This window comes from Mytilus galloprovincialis, chromosome 9, assembly GCF_965363235.1.
Source record: "Mytilus galloprovincialis chromosome 9, xbMytGall1.hap1.1, whole genome shotgun sequence".
In the NCBI taxonomy this organism is placed as follows: Eukaryota; Metazoa; Mollusca; class Bivalvia; order Mytilida; family Mytilidae; genus Mytilus; species Mytilus galloprovincialis.
This window is the reverse complement of record NC_134846.1, coordinates 7,653,563-7,671,249: the sequence shown is the minus strand read 5'-3', so window position 1 is coordinate 7,671,249 and position 17,687 is coordinate 7,653,563. Positions and strand designations below refer to the sequence as shown.

Below are 17,687 nucleotides of genomic sequence, written 5' to 3'. Positions count from 1 at the left end.
GTTTTATCTATAAAAAAAATCTCTCAGGACATTTGGTTTGTTATTGTTAGAAATTCGAATTACGTGTATTCCAAAATACAGATTCGGATTCCTTTTGTTGTATTTCATTGAAATTATGTGTCAACAGCATTACAGTTTGGATGTTTTAAACAAATAAGAGAATTTTGTTGGACGATTTTGTACGCTTTCTGTGCAAATGTTCTTTTTCCTTAAACCATTTTTTCTGTTGTATGCAGGACCAAAATTAGAAAATTTGCAGTTCAAGTTTCACATACGGGAGCTGTATATAAAAAAGACCATGTGTCATTACCAATTTATTGCACAAAAAAGGTGAGATATACCAAAGGGACACTCATACTCATTAATTGAAAACTAACTGACAACGTCATTGCTCAAAAGTAACAATACCAAAAAGACAAACTATAGTGTATAAAATACAACAGAGAAAAGTAGAGAATGAGCAGAATGAACCCCACCTCAATTTAGGGGTGATATTTAGTGCTCCGAAAGGGTAAGCGGATCTTGACCAACATGTGGCATTAGTCGTAAAGCTTATTTGAGTATAAACCCGGTAATAAGTCTAATTCGATAAGTCACATTCGTTAAAAGGTAGCTGGGTTGTAGTTATATTCGATCATCCATTACGGTGATGACGTCCCTTAATAAAATGAAGGGATTGTTTCAACTTCGCCCTTTGGAAATCTTGGTTTAACAGCTTTCTTGTGAAAGCAGCAACCCTTTATCAAGGAACCATAATAGAAAATACAAGACTGGGAATATCGTATAAGTTGGGAGATAAATACTCCGTATGTAGATGATTTGAAAGGTTCGTTGATGTTAAAGTTGAAAAAATCTGTATCATTTACAATTGGTTAGGCTGGATCATCAGTATACAATTCTTCCGATACATTTTTCTTATAATTTGCTATATAAAGATTTGATCGTCCTTTTTTCAAACATATGATAAAACGTTTGTGTCACCAAGGTCTTTTTCGATCTATTACATGTAGTCGTGCTAAGTTGCATAAATTGCATGAATACAACACCTTCTTTAATAAAATTTATTCCATAAGGAAGAATCTTAAAATAAAATATGAGAAGGTAGGTTTTATAATATGCTTTAAGAATTCTAAAATAATTTTTTTAAATACTCTGTAGTGTGCCCATAAATCACTTAACTTCGTAATTGCAAATATGTCTCATAATTTGCAGATTTAAGCAAAGAACTAAACCGATTGTGTACTTCTAGTACAATCCAAAATATGAAGATGGCGGTTTTAATTTCAATATACCTTGAGTTATTTATCATATTATTGAAAATTCTGAAAAGTATTATCCTTAGACCTGCAAACAAGGCATGAAAACACGGAAAGAATAATTGCGCATATTGATTTCGCTATCTTCTAGAAATAGCATAAAAGAGGGAAGAAAGATATCAGAGGGACAGTCAAACTCATAAATCGAAAATAAACTGACAACACCATGGCTACAAATGAAAAGGACAAACAGACAAACAATAGTACACATGACACAACATAGAAAACTAAAGAATAAACAACACGAACCCCAACAAAAACTAGGGGTGATCTCAGGTGATCCGGAAGGGTAGGCAGATCCTGCTCCACACGTGGCACCCGTCGTGTTACTTATGAGATATCAAATCCGGTAAATAGCCTTATTCGGTAGGTCACGTTTATGAAAGGGAAGGGGATTGGAGTTACGATGTACATGTAAGTAACATATCCGATATCATTTGTGAAACAGTTATTCCATAAGGGTCAACCAACTCGTGATGGCGTCCGTAAAATTTGCGAAGAGATGATGTCAACTTCACCATTTGGAAATCTTGATTTAATAGCTTCCTTGTGAGCAACAACCCTCTATCAAGAAAATCATGATAGGAAATGCAAGCAAGGGAATATCGTATCAATTGGGAGATATATACACCGTATGCAAGTGCTGCTGCTGCTTAGAAATGGAAAGTTCACAATTGGAAAGCTGAAATCATCTCTTTTGTCGTTAAGTTTTGTTTTCAATCGACCCTCATTGTCAATTTCTCGATGTCAGTCAAGATATGAGACCGACTTAACTGTATCTGTTGTATCCTTTATCTCTAGCTCAATGGGATAGATGCGTTCCACATAGTCATCAAATTTTGAATTATTTAGTGAAAGAACATCATCTATATAGCGGAAAGTAGAGTTAAAGGATATTTCTAACCTCTTATCCTTCTTCTTAAGAAGTTCTTGTATGAATTCAGCCTCATAATAATAAAGAAAAAAGTCGGCAAGAAGGGGGCACAATTCGTTCCCATTAGAATGCCGATAGTCTGTTGAAAAACACGTCCTCCGAACGTAGCAAATATGTTGTCAATCAAGAAATCATGCATCTTGATATTGTCAGTTTAAGAGAATTTTTTGTTTGAATCCGAGTGATCCTTTAGAAAGTAGGATTTATCCCTTCCTAAGACAAGATTCTTGTATCTTCGTTCGCCATTCTTTTTTTATGAAAACCAACTCTTTCAATTTGTCTTTTAGTTTGAAATGTTGAATAATTGTATAAAGTGTAGAAAGTCAAAAGTTTTAATACTATTACAAGATGAAAGAGAATTAGATTGTATGTACTCTAAAAGATCTTTGGAAGTATCCACATCTGATTCACGCCACCTTTAGAATAGGCAGTTTCACAATAACTTTGAATCCCGTCTTTGATTGCTGATAAAATAGATGTTAATAATTTAGAAAGAGGTTGCGTGGAGCACTTGAAAGACCCAGCAATATACCGTTGTTTGTAAGGACACTTATGTAGTTAAGGTATCCAATACAGTGATGGAAGATCCAGTTCATCATCTTTGGTTAAAATCCCAAAGGAACATATGTTTATCCAGAATTTCCTCTTTGGTACATGTAAGTGTTGTCAGAGTATATGTTTGGTTTCAAATTGAATTGTCAATATCTAGTTTATAATGTAATGTGTTTTACACACAAAAACGATGCTGTTTGGGGCTTTATCTGCAGGGACAACACCATATTTGTCATGAAGATAGGATAAGTGTTTTGCAACATAAGGGTCTTTAAAGATTGACCTATTATGGGCATTGATAGACCAATTCAGTTTCTTAATTCTGATTTCTATCAACGACCTCACTGCCTTAATATATTCGGAAAGAGTGTCTACGTCTTCCTTCTCACGCTTAGCCCATTGCCTGGCATAATCTTCGACTGAATCAATCACAATTTGTTTGTTGTATTTCCAATTGATGGATTTCGGCTCACGATATTTGGGACCTTTCGATAACACATTTCGTAGGGGAGTGTTATTAACAATGTTGAGGTCACTAGTAATAACGTGGCCAGCGGGGTATATGTGAAATGGGAACTAGCACAAGTGCAATCAAGAGGTTTAGACTTGAAGTTGTTTATACTGAGATCCTGCAAAACGTGTTTGTAATTGAAAATTTTAGTTGGAATAGATTTGGTATAAGTATTAGAAATGATTGGTTCAGACTGGTCTTTGAAATAAGGAGGTATTTTTCGATTGAACTAATTTATGATGAAGGATATTTCTTAAGTTGACTTGCAATATCCGAAATTATAGCTGTTTGTTTGTATTGGTTTGAATGAGGGTTTGTAACATTGGTTTCCAAACATAAATTGAACAGAGAATGAAAAGTTTTGAAAGCAGCAATGAATTAAGTTTTGTGCAAATGTGATGAATACCTAACGGCTTTTGTATACGTTGAGGAGTAGAGTTGAAAATATTCATCACATTCATCGAGCTACACGAAGGACTTGATAGAATACCTATACCATCAATTTTGTCATTGCCATATGGTGTCGCAGTTCCCAATTGTCTAATCCAGTAGTTCTCTTTTTGTCTACGGAGAGGCGTTGCAAGATTAGGATTGTTAGAACTGTGGTATATTTTTTTGATAATGCGTACTGTCATAGAAACGATGGAATGATCGGGCTGATTGAAATGCTGGTAAAGAATGTCGTTAGCATTACGGTTAATGTCTGATATATGACCGCTCGTCCGTTTGTTTAGCCTTCCTTTCGTTTCACCGACGTATAGCAATCCGCAAAGGTTGCACTCTAATCCGTAGACGACATTAATCGATTTACAATTCAGATCATCGCAACTTGTTGTAAAATATAACTTCTTAGTTAAATTGCTAGTGAATTCAGCATCTGTTATTAACAGTTATTAAAAGTTTTGCAGCCTTTGGTCTCACATTTCAAAATGCGACAGTGTTGTTTTGAGTCATCAAATATCTTTCTTCGTGGGGATTTCATATTTTTTTTCCGAATACCACCTGTATGTATCATTATCTTAATTGCTGGGTTTTAAAACTGCTTACTTTAAATTTTGCCTACATAAGTTCTTACATTTAATGCTCTTCAATTTCATACTTTGTCAGCCTTTTTAACTTTTTTTATTCGAGCGTCACTGATGAGTCTTTTACAAAATGTCCAGTCCTGGTATTTATAATGAGTTTGGATTCATTAGCAAATTCTTCAAATATATTGCATGCGTTTGTTCTGGTGTTTATAAATAAACACTACATATTAAGTTATATAATGTCAATAACAAGCATTTGGCACAAAATTGTTGTAATTACTTTAAACCAGTAATTTAAATTGTAATTTCACACTATCAATCTAAAATCTTCATTTTATCGTTGATACGACAAAATAAACGAATTTAATTCAATCTAATTTTATTATTTTACATCATAATTCATGGTCATAGATTATTTGGAATGAAGCAGACATATTTTAATAAAAAAAAGATAAAGATATAAATGTATTCATGACAGTCTGGTTTAAATGATAATTCTAGTCTGAACAAAATCGACATAATCCCCACCATATAAACCTATATGTCTCAAACAGCTAGTCGACCTGTTTCCCCATTAGTAGAATGTAGTATTTACATTGTTAACAAAGAAAAAAAAAACAAATTAGATTATAAAAACAATGTTTTAACAAGTTTAAAACAAAAGGAATGAAATAAATGTCTGTTTTGAATGTTTTTATTCAATATAACTTTAAATTTATAAAGAACTTTAATATGGGTTAATATTGTCATTTCTGTGCAGTTTGTAGCTAAAGCTGACTATGTGGAATGGGTTTAACTAATGGTTGAAAGCTGTACTGTGACCTATTGTTAATAATTTTTCTGTCTGTTTGTTCTCTTGTCTAGAGATCATAAAAAAACATACGAAATCCTCCATTTTTATATTGATAACAAACATAAACACTCGTTTCAATATTTTGACCCAGAAAATAAAAAAAAACATTCCTAATTCATGTAATTCATCGATATATATTAAACCAAACCGAAAACAAATAAAAAGTCATAAACAACAGAAAAATGCAACAACACATTTGATAGTCTTCCCCAAGTGATTATTTGTTGTTATCATGTTGTGTGTATCTCCCCTCATGACCAGTATCGCATGTGATGGGAGAGTTAAGCTCTCATAAACGATTCAAACAGCATTTTCTGTACGAGGTCTAGCTGATAATTCATTTATGTTTAAGCTTGAAAAAAGCATTACAAGTATTAACATTAAGATTAATATATATTCAACAGAATTTGAAAAATATAACTTGTCAATCACTGTCGATTTGAGACGGGATTTATATGTTTTATATTCAATAACTTCTTATGACGTCTTTGGTGCTCTTGTTTCAAGATTGTTGTCTCTTTATAATGTACAATTCCGTAAAACGTAAATAAATGTTAATGTGTTACGTTAATCATATTCCAATTGATTTTAAGATGAACCTTTTGTAAGACTAATTTAGATTAAAATAAAAATAGGTACGTTGCGTTTATTGAATGTAGCACAGTGAGCGACTGATTTCAATGGAAATTAAATCAATTGATTAGTGTTTAACATTACATTTAACAGAACACATGTCTTTCGCATTTTATTTTTTTTCAAGACTACTACAATGTACCCTGAATATAACTAGAATGTATATCTACGGTCTGTCAAGAATCAAGTTAACTGTGCTTCATGTACAGTTTCAATTAAGATACACACTTGACAATTAGTTATCAAAAAAAAAAATACAACCCAAAACGTAGAGAAAAAAATATTTCAAGCTTAACATAATGTACTGACGAAGTCATGTTTAAATGTATTCAACTGTAATTCATTGTGTGTAACTTATACCAGATAGCAGTTTTCATAATGATTTTGTCGTCATCACCATATGTACATCAACAGAAAATAAATTCTAATTTTTATCATTTTTAACAATACTCATTTATTCAGATTTCAATAAACACATCATGGTTACGTTATCAATACAACTTGTTGTGAAAATGTAATGTATCTTAGAACTTTCTGAAAACGACTTTCCGTAAAGCAATAAGCTGTCATTAGTAACATATTACTGGAAATTTTTTTTTTCCTGTTCGTGTTGTTTGTTATTATAATTAGTCTATGCAAACGGCTTTGATTCAATAACCCACTTACTCCTAATTGAGATGTCCGTACTAATGGAAAAAGAAAACTTGATTTCAAATAGCATTGCAGAAATTATATATCCAAAGTACACGAAGTGACAATTTTTTTTTCTTTTTTGTATCATAATATCTAAGACCACAATATGTTCCTGGGTAATTACAAAATGTAATAATAAATTATAATAAATCTTCTTTAGAATGATCTCCTGGCGAGTGAATACGACTAATGATCTCATAACAAGTGAATACAGGCAATCATTTTGATTTGACTATCAATATAAACAAGCAGTGTAAAAAAAGGCATTAACCTCTTGCCAGCGAATACAAACAATTACCTCCTTGCCAGCGAATACAAACAATTACTTCCTTGCCAGTGAATACGAACAATAACCTCCTGAACAATGAATACGAACAATTACCTCCTGACCAGTGAATACGAACAGTTACCTCCTGGCCGGTGAAAACAAACAATAACCTCCTTGCCAGTGAATACGAACAATAACCTCCTGAACAATGAATACGAACAATTACCTCCTGACCAGTGAATACGAACAATTACCTCCTGGCCTGGGAACCGAACAATAATCTCTTGGCCAGTGAATGCGAACAATTACCTCCTTGACTGTGAAAACAAACAATAACCTCTTTGCCAGTGAATACGAACAATAACCTCCTGGCAAATTAATACGAACAATTACCTGATGGCCAGTGCATACGAACAATTGCCTCCTGGCCGGTGAATACGAACAATAACCTCCTAGCCAGTGAATACGAACAATTGCCTCCTGGCAAGTGAATACGAACAATTACCTCCTGGCCAGTGAATACGAGTGTAGAAAAAAATAAAAAATAAAACTAGATGAAACAAAAATTAAGTAAGTTTCAAACAAATGTTGAGTGTCACTAATATATTTTTGAACAGATTTAAAAATAGCAATATTCATATCATATGAAAATAATTCGTTTCCAAAAAGTAGTAATTCAATATTTATGTCAACATTATCAACAATTGAGTAAATGGAATCAAGAAGGATCTGTCTTACATCATTATACTTAGGGCAAATAAAAAAAGAAATGTCGCTAGGTAAACTCAATTTGCGACATTAAAATCTATGTTTTACGAAGGACAATCCTAAAATACAATACAGTTATCTCCTAATTTGTGTCGGAAGGAAACTGAGAAGAGCATTTTATTTTCATTACAAACAAAGACGAACAGATACACCTATATTCTGTTGATACTAATACACTGACAGTTCACAAGGTCATGCTTTTCCAATAAATGAAAAGACAAAAATTTTTGAAATTTGCTGTTACCCAATTTTGGACACTATTTGAAATTAAAGAATGTATCACCCCCTGCAATGCTCTGGTTTCTTAACCGAATTTTGCTAAACGTGTGTCTTTTTTGGTTTATAGCTCTAAACCTTTCAATAATCTCTGAATTTTCAAATATTTTTGGTCCAGAGCATCACTGCTGCATTGATTGTCAAAATGCGCATTTGCTGCCAACATAATGGTACAATTTGATATTTTATGCAACAAAGGCACGACTTTTTTTTCTTTTTTTTTCTTGCATATGATTATCTTTGCGTACTGAAAAACACATCTCATTTTCGCGAGTCATTTGTTTTTGCGACTTTTGCAAGTAGAACAATACCGCGAATGTAAATGGTTGCGAAAAAAATCTTTCATTATCTAATTACATCTAGTCAATTCGAAAATCGCAAATTCAAATCGCTTCGAAAAGGATAAAAAAAATCTCCAAATGAGAGGGAAAGCATTCGCAAAAATAAGTTGGTTTCAGTAATTGCATGCTCATATCCCTATATAATCTGTCAATAATTGAGTTTAAATGAATCGATTTCCTTATTATATGTCGAAAAATAAAATTGTTGTAGTATTTTGAAGATTGATTATTATTTGCAAGATATGTACTAGACATACATTTAGGGACGACATCAAAAGTTCAATGTAGGATAAAAAACTTAATTCATATAGTTTTTTCACTGACTTTTTGATTTAAGTTTTTTATCCTACATCGATCTTATGCTGTCGTCCCTTACAAGAACAACGTGATAGACAACTTCAACAATTGCCTTACAACATGTTCAATAATTTAACAAAAAATGATGCATAACTAAAAGTAAAAAGAATGCTTACAAAAATAAAAAAAATGTTGATTAATAAAACCATATTTTGTGATTTATAAAAAAGAAGATGTGGTATGATTGCCAATGAGACAACTATCCACAAAAGACCAAAATGACACATACAGTAACAACTATAGGTCACCGTACGGCCTTCAACAATGAGCAAAGCCCATACCGCATAGTGAGCTATAAAAGGCCCCGATAAGACAATGTAAAAAAATTCAAACGAGAAAACTAACGGCCTTATTTATGTAAAAAATGAACGAAAAACAAATATGTAACACATAAACAAACGACAACAACTGAATTACAGGCTCCTGACTTGGGACAGACACATACATAAATAATGTGGCGGGGTTAAAATTTGTTAATTTTGTCTTTATTGCAATTAAGACATACTTTACATATTTATTGTAGGTCGTAAAGATGCTTATTATAGTGGTATGTTTATTTGCTTTTTGTTGGCTACCTGTTCAGATCTACAACTTACTGTTAGTTGTATACAAGGACAAAGTAAACAAGTAAGTATGTCTAATGTACATTTACATGTTAAAGAGTAAAATCACAACTTGATTTCAGACTCATAGATATGTCATTAAAAAATGTAACAAATATTTCTTCGCAGATACTTGTATATAAAAACATTTTATGAACATTTCTCAAAAATGAATTGAACATAACTTTCATATAAGAAACTACATTTAATACCCATGAGTTGTAATGTTTTGTTTTGTAGATTTGAATACATCAAGATCATTTGGCTTTGCTCCAATTGGCTAGCGATGAGCAATGCTTGTTATAATCCATTTATTTACGGATTACTAAACGTGAGTGTTTTTACTTTATATATATGTACAAGTCTGTTGTTCCTAAATAGTCCTTTTATTCCGTTGTAGTATGCAAAGTTCAGCAGACGCTCAGTGGAAAAATTATGGTAATTAACTACTAGTGTGCATTGATCATAAGATGATTGGTCTTTTAAAAGGAAAGCACTACGGGAGTTAAAAGAGGAAACGGAAGTACTATCATAAAACCCACCTACGTTTGTGTTTAAGATCTATTGATGGCCTTTGGCTGTTTTCTACTCTTTGGTCGTGTTGTTGTCCTTTTGACACTTTCTTTGTTGCGATTCTCAAATTCATTTAGTTTAAAGCTTAATTTTGGAAACAATTGTTTCAATTCTGTTGAGTCTTGTCTGTTGCGGTTTTCTTGTAATTTGACAGGGTATTCAACGGCGTTATTATTTATGTTGGATAAATTGATATTGCATTATCAAAAATTTCTTATCTTGAGGTAACGAATTGCAAGGCCTTAAATCATAGACCAAATATTGAAAGTAAAGGACACGAATTTGACTTGTGTTCTTTTTCTAAACCGTTTGATATGTACGTTGTAGCAAGAAAATGTATCGACAGAGTGTATGTACTACTTTGGCCACCATTTGTGCCCATATAATAACAGACTTGTTCTGTACTGTTGTGAATTACATTGCATGGTTAAACTAAGTATCACTGGATTAATTCCATTTGATTGATAAGTTCAACAACATAAACCGTTGTTAATGTCATTTCGTGTGATTACTCTCAAATAATTATGTAATTAGTGTCTTTTTTATATTATACATTTGGAAAAGTTATATACCCTACCACGTTCTGTATGTGTTTTAATTATCAAGGATTCTATTCGTTTGACATGTTTAAGCATTTGACTTTTCCTTTTGATTACTGACTTTCTGTTTTAAATTTTTCTTGGAGTTCTGTATTTTTGATTTTTTTTCCTTTGTGTCAATCTGATGAGTGACGCGTCTTTCAAATCTTCATAGTTTGTTCTTATACTGTGCTGATGCACCACTGTCCAATGTTAGAGAATGAATGAACGCGCACAAAAACATATTTTGTATGAACCTGACCAAAGTCAGTAGCATGTAGGTCAGTGGTTTGTGGTTGTTCGTGTCTAGATCTGTCATTATTGCTTTTTACAAACTGTTTTGATCTAAATTAGCAGTCTATTTTCTTAAATGAATTGTTTAATATTGTTCGTCTTGACCTATTAATGCCGACTAAGCGGTATTTTTTATCGTTTGATGCCGTGCGGAGGTTTATAAAGGATTACTTCCTCTTCAGCTAAACCGTTATGGACAATCGTCACATTAATAATAATACCACATTTCCTTTTTCTGATCGGACATCGGTTACTACTGTCACAAAACTACAGAATGAAAGCACTTATTTTTATTCCCTTCAACCAATTAATTCCATGAAGATCGATGTGATAGAAATTAAGTACAGATATCATGACATTATATAAATCCTTCGGCCTGATTATTGTTTCAGGACGTTTGAATTTCATCAGTAAAGGATGCATAGTGTGTTTACATCTATTGATCTCAAATGTCAATCAGTTGATTTTTCTTTTGAACTTTGAAATTTCCGTTAATTACTGGAAGCAGTTTATTTTAATGACAGCAACATCGTTCCCTGCAACCAATGACTAACATGCCGACCGATTCAATTGAAATGAAAAAAAAATATGTAATCATAAAAGCTCTTATATATCTGCCATATCTTCGGAGTAGCCAAGTGCATAACAATGTGGTTTTCATTTACTTATGCAAAAAGAGCAAGCTTAAATGAAAAAAACATAAATGTAAAATACAATATTTTTTGTAATCACATATCAATTACATTTCAAATCTTCAACTAATTATAGAAACTCCCATTACGCTTCACCACAACCGGTTTCAATAATGCTATATATTGTAGGCGAATATTATCAATGACATTCCGCACTGATCCTGAAAATTTACTGAAACTTAGAGAAACAAACATGCTCCAAACATAAGATTCCTTCCTTAGTCAAAATGTCAAAATCGACAAAAAGAAGCAAATGATAATTTTCTAAATGGATTAGTCAATAGTATAATTGAATCAAAGTCACTCCCATCACTATTTTTCTGAGTTTTTTTTTTATTGGACGCCAAAGGGCATGGCGAGAAGCAATGACCTTTGGTTAGAAAAGTTATAGTCCTTATCAAACGAATTTTGAGTCCGGTGACCTAACAATTTGCGGAATTCAAACTCACATTCTCCTTGGCACGCGTACCATATCTACTTGTATATATTCAAAACCTTAGTGTTGGAATCCTAATGATACAGTAGTTCGACTACGTAGACCACTTGGCTGTAGATGCTCCTTCCAACTAAACAATGTTTTTGCTTTCCAAAGATATTTTGAAACACAGACATATCATATCGGTCAACCATTCATACTTTGAATATAATGTGTAAAAAAAGAAGATGTGGTATGATTGCCAATGAGACTACTTTCAACAAGAAACCAAAATAACATAGAAATTAACAATAACAGGTTTCCGTTCGGCCTTCAAAGCCAATACCTCATAGTCAGGTATAAAAGACCCCGAAATAACAATGTAAAACAAGAAAACTAACGACCTTATTTCTTTAGAAAAATAAACTTCAAACAAATATGTAACACACAAACAATTGACAACCACTGAATTACAGGGTCTTGGCTTGAGACAGGCACATACATAGATAATGTTAGTGGGATCCAAACCCTCCACCTAACCTGGGACATTGGTGTAACAGTACAACGTAAGAACAAACCATACAAATCAGTTTGTTAAAGGCTTAACTCATCATACGGATAAAAATGGAATACTACAAATACAAGTGGACGTGGCCGGTTTCAGTAATTTGTTCTCATAACTCTACATAAAGCTGAGTCAGAAATGAAATTCTGGTAGCAGTTGTACTTGATTTTTATATGATTTTAATCGAATAAAAAGAATACAGGTTACCATCAACAACTAAAGGAATCACATGAGTTGTTAAAGGAGAAGACCGAGTTTCTGCAAACGAGATCATGCCTTAAACTGCATTTATACATTTCAATCAGTTCTTATAGATACATAGATAAAACTTTTGGAAATCAGAAATATGTTTTAACTTACATGTATCTGTGTTAAAAAAAATGTTAGAAGGTACAATTGGGTGCAGACCAAGCATTACATGTACATGATGTAGACGGACCGAAAAAGTTAACGCGGCGTTTACTCGCGTGCACTTCCTGTTAACGTCGCGTTAACTGTGCATTAGCTTCGAAATTGCAGTAGACATAAAAGTTAATTAAAAATGTTATCACACATCTGTAATTAATTGAAAATTATAAATTATAGTAAATTTCTATTTCTTCACAAATAAATAGTTCAAGTATGTTTCTTGAAATAATTAAATCATCCACAAAATCAAACAGTTTTCTCATCTTAGACAGACGGACTCGTAAAACAAAATTATTTGATCTCATTAACCAAAACTGACCATATTTACACTTTATCAAGTTATTTATATAGTAGTAATTTAGATATATTGTTATGTCATAATAGTCCGTATAATACAATTGAGAGCAATTTTGGAACCAGGGTGACCTCTTTTTATTTAAATTATTGAATCAGAAAACAAATTTCGGTAGTTTTCTTACCTCAGACTGACTCGTATAATGACATTATTTGTCCGCAACAACAAAAACTGACCATATTAGCACTTTATTATGTAAATATATATAGCTGCATAGTAAATGAGTTTTATTATAATGTCAGGATGGATTGTATGAAATAAAATTAGCAATATTGGAACATAATGACTAAAAAAAATGTTCACATCAATTTAGAGTGCCAGCATGTACTTTTTTATTCAAAATATTGAATTGTAAACAAAATTCAGTAGTTTTCTTACTTCAGACTGACTCGTATAATGAAATGATTTGTCCGCAACAACCACAACTGACCATATTAGCACTTTATTATGTAAATCTACATAGCCGCATAGTAAATGAGTTATATTGTCATGTCAGGATAGATTGTATAATACAAAGGATAGCAATATTTGAAATTTCAAATTGACGAGTTGGTACAAATGTACATACTTATGTTACACTTTATTAATATCCCTTTCAATACACTGTACAATTTTCGTTTGATAATTTGTCAAAAAGAAGCTTAAATCATGTAAATACAAGGCAAACAAGGTGAAATTCGATTAAAATAATGTATTAAATGCACCAAGTTATAGTAAGGAATTTGAAGAGACAGTTAAAAATGGGGAACGAAGCAACGTAAACCATGATGTTTATATCCCATCATATAAAATTATTTTTCCGATGTTTTGGATAAGCTTTCTTTCCGCCTAGATATTTGTACATTTAACTTTTGAAAAGGAAATATAGAATATCTACTAATCAGTAAAGTTATAGAAACTGATTTTGTGTAATTTAATGAAATTTTTTGAATTGTTCTGATTTTAAACACATATACGATTATATACGTAAAATATTAGACTAAAAGTCGTTTTTATAAAAAAAAATGTACAAATGAACTTGAAGTTTATTTCTAAATACCGCAATCAGTTAACGCGAAAAGTAAACGTGCGTATAATTTCAAGTGCAAGTAAAAATACACTTGTAAAATCTGTAGTAAACGCCCGTTTACTTTTAAGTGCAAGTAAAAATAAATTTGAAGAATTTTGACGTAAAAGCCAGGTAACTACTGACTAAACGGACACAGAGTAAACGCCCGTCTACACGGGTAGATATTAGAAATTTCAATTTTGACCGTGCTAACGTAAATATAGAAAACGGGAAACATGAAGTTAACTAACGAAATATGTGCACGCGGCGTTAACTTGCGTTTACTTTATGTAATGCTTGATCTACACCCAACTGTATAGGAAGGGTTATTATTTTTATATAAATTGCACATATGAAAATAGATTTTTACGATATATATTAGCGCAGGAAAAGAGTTTAGCTGTTTCAGTACTAACTGAACAATTCGATCTTCCTGTGATATTCTTAAAATAATATTGTCTTGATAAAAATATTATTGATATACACGTTTAATTACATCAATAATTGAAAATTATTACTATAATCAAACGAATAATCATGTTTATTACTGTAAAATGCACCAACTTCTTATTAGGTAATTTCATTTATTGCACATGTATTGCTTTACGTGCATATCGAGTCACCTTGGTTTGACTAGTTTAGTACACAATAATTGTGTGCATTTAGAAAATCATCGACGTCAATTTCTTTATTGGTTTTGTAGTATTCTAAACGATACCTGTCCCTAAATAAATAATGAAAACATAAATGTTTCCTCAGAAGTGATATGATGTTTGTTATGTTTAATAGCTGAAAGAAAAGAAAAACAAATAATAACGGAAGTGAAACGGGTTCCAATATAAATGATTTTAAAAGACATTTACAAATATTATATGCCCCTTTCCTTGTAAATTTAGGCCAAGATTAGAACACGTAAACCTAGAAATTAAAACTTAAAATATTCACATCATAATCTAGGGCGTAATAAGAGCGATAAGTCTTATCTTTACATTAGTGGATGTCATTGCAAACAAGGGCGTAATGACAACGATATATATACTCTGATATTTGTGAACGTCAAAACCAGCTAAGGCGTAATAAGAACGATGTATATTCTTTAATCATTTTAATATTTCTTAATTGAACTACAAACTAGGGCTTTATAAGAACGATATATCTTATTTTTACATTTAAGGATGTCATTACAAATTAGGGAATGATAAGAACGATATATATACTCTAATATGTGTGAATGTCAATACCAGCTAAGGCGTAATTAGAAAGTTGTAGATTCTTTAATCATGTTCATATTTCTGAATTTAACTACAAACTAGGGCTTTATAAAAACATCATATCTACTCTAACATGTGTGTATGTCATTTTAAACTAGAGCGTAATAAGAAGAAAACACATTCTTCAACATTTTGGAATGTCATTACAAACTAGGGCCTATTAAGAATGGTAAATCTACTCTTATATTTGTGATTGTCTTGAGTATATTTTATGTACTTATCCTTGATCATAATTAACACAAACACCTCACAGTTCTTCAAAAAAAATCATGTCGCACCCCTTTTTAATTGATTATAAGTCCTGTGTTTTCTTATTGAAGAGAGATGTATGGTGGTCTATAATAGCTTACTACTGCTTCTCTTTACCCTTGGTTGAAAGTCCACTTATTTGTAATGATACCTTACCTCAACATTTTTACACTTATCGCTTATCATGGGTTGTTTTAACTGTCTTGTCGAACAGCTTTCAAAAAGTCTCATTTTACAATCTGATGGATCACATTGGAGTTTTTGAACAAATTTAATGGATAACATACTCACTGTGTTGTATAACGTTACCTACATAAATATTACAGGTACATAAAAATATAGCGAAGAATGAAAAGGTGGCTTACAATTTTGCAAATATTTACGGGTGGTTATAGCTTTTTTTCTTATGCAGGAAAAGTTTAAAAAGGAATTCAAGAATTTGTTGACAACATGTGCCTGCTGTTGTAAGCAGTATCGAAAGAATTCAATTGGACAACGAAGTTGTTACACAGAAATGGCAATTCGAGGAAATAGTTCAAGAAGTCTTCGAACGTTTTCAAAGCCTTAGTTAAAATAGTAAAACAAATGCAGACATTTGTAAAATAATTTGTAAAAATACATGTGAAACGACTGTGACCCAGACATAACCATTATCTCTATAATATATACTATGTTGATACAATAATCAGGAAAACATTATTTTCCGATATGTTTTTTTTTTTTTTTTATTCCAATATTTTTAACTATGAATCCAGGTATGTTGTTTTAACTTTTTGATAATTTTATGTATCTTCGTCTTCATATAACATTGTATAATTACCATCAGTATTATCACTATAACCGTCATCTGTTTGTTAACATAATCCTCCTCCTCATCATCATCATCATCATCATCATCATCGTCGATGTTGTCGTCCATGACTTTGCTGTTGGTTTCGGTTTCTCTGTGAAGTGTAATAATTGAACAGTTTCCTTTTATTTAGAAAATTAACCAAAAAAGGCAATAACTACACAAAAAAAGTTATAAGAACTTGTTTACAAATTTGAACAACAAATTCCACTTTCGATTTCAATGAGGGCGTAGTTAAAGATGTAGTTGTCTATTCTTAATCCGTAGATTGTTGTTTGTCTTTGGTTTCCTTTAATTACTATTCATGATGGGCTTTTCTTCTGTTAGTGAGGACTTTGACTAACATCTTTGAACTTTCCCTACTTTTGTATCAGTATTTAGCTTCTTAGGAGTATGACATGATTTGTGTGTTTTCTATTGAGAACTAAAGTAAGGTATGTTACTATTCATGTCCGTATAGAAGCACTGCCACCGTGCATATTTCGAGACCATCAGTTTACAGCCAGTAATATTGACGAGTTCTATATTGTCTTGATTTAGTTACCATAATCAGTTGAAATATATGTTATGATTGTAAGTAGATACATCACATTTATTCAAACAATAAATTTAGAAAATATCAGAACTCTTTACATTTTGTTTTGATTAAGCAAGGCATATTGATTGCTTATTACACGGGAGAACCAAAGTGATAGTTCAATTTCATTTGAACATTAGCACAAATTCATGTTATTATTAACCGTACATCTGGAATACTTATAATAACAATAAATGGTGATATATCTCCTACATAAAATAAAATATGAAAACAAGTTTTATTTTGTTGTAAAGGAAAGTTAATGATTCTCAACTGTTTGTATAAATGCAAATGGTGTCTTACGATGTTGGTTGAAATTGTGCCTGTTATGATTAGTTAAATGTAATGTGAAAATTGGTAAACAACTTATTCCTCTGATTTGTAACTAATATTAGAGGGAAAAGAACCTTTAAAGTTGTATTTTATGGTGAGAAATGCGTTCCCGAATATATAAGTTATTGAGGATCAAAACTGGTACGTTTAAAAATATTTATTTGTAGTGAATTATGAAACAACTTATTTCAACTAACAGTAATCCCTTTCCACTTTGTGGGTGCGAGTGCTGACTTGTAGCAGCATAAATCTGCTCTTTTTGAGATCTACAAGGGTGTCTTTTACGTGCAAGAGATGAGGCTTTCTCTTAACGTCATCCAATTATTGTTCCTTTTAAACGGACAATT

The 17,687-nt window shown here is 31.8% G+C and overlaps 1 protein-coding gene across 1 annotated transcript in view; it reads left to right on the top strand.

Moving 5' to 3' along the window:
- LOC143044346 (substance-P receptor-like) overlaps positions 1-17,055 on the top strand; it is a 36,528-nt gene extending 19,473 nt beyond the window's left edge. The window contains exons 2-4 of the mRNA XM_076216292.1: positions 9,054-9,157; positions 9,373-9,463; positions 15,993-17,055. Coding sequence (XP_076072407.1) covers positions 9,054-9,157; positions 9,373-9,463; positions 15,993-16,148 — 351 coding nt within the window. The 3' untranslated portion in view covers positions 16,149-17,055. The remainder of the gene's footprint in view (positions 1-9,053; positions 9,158-9,372; positions 9,464-15,992) is intronic.
- The last annotated feature ends 632 nt before the right edge of the window (positions 17,056-17,687 follow it).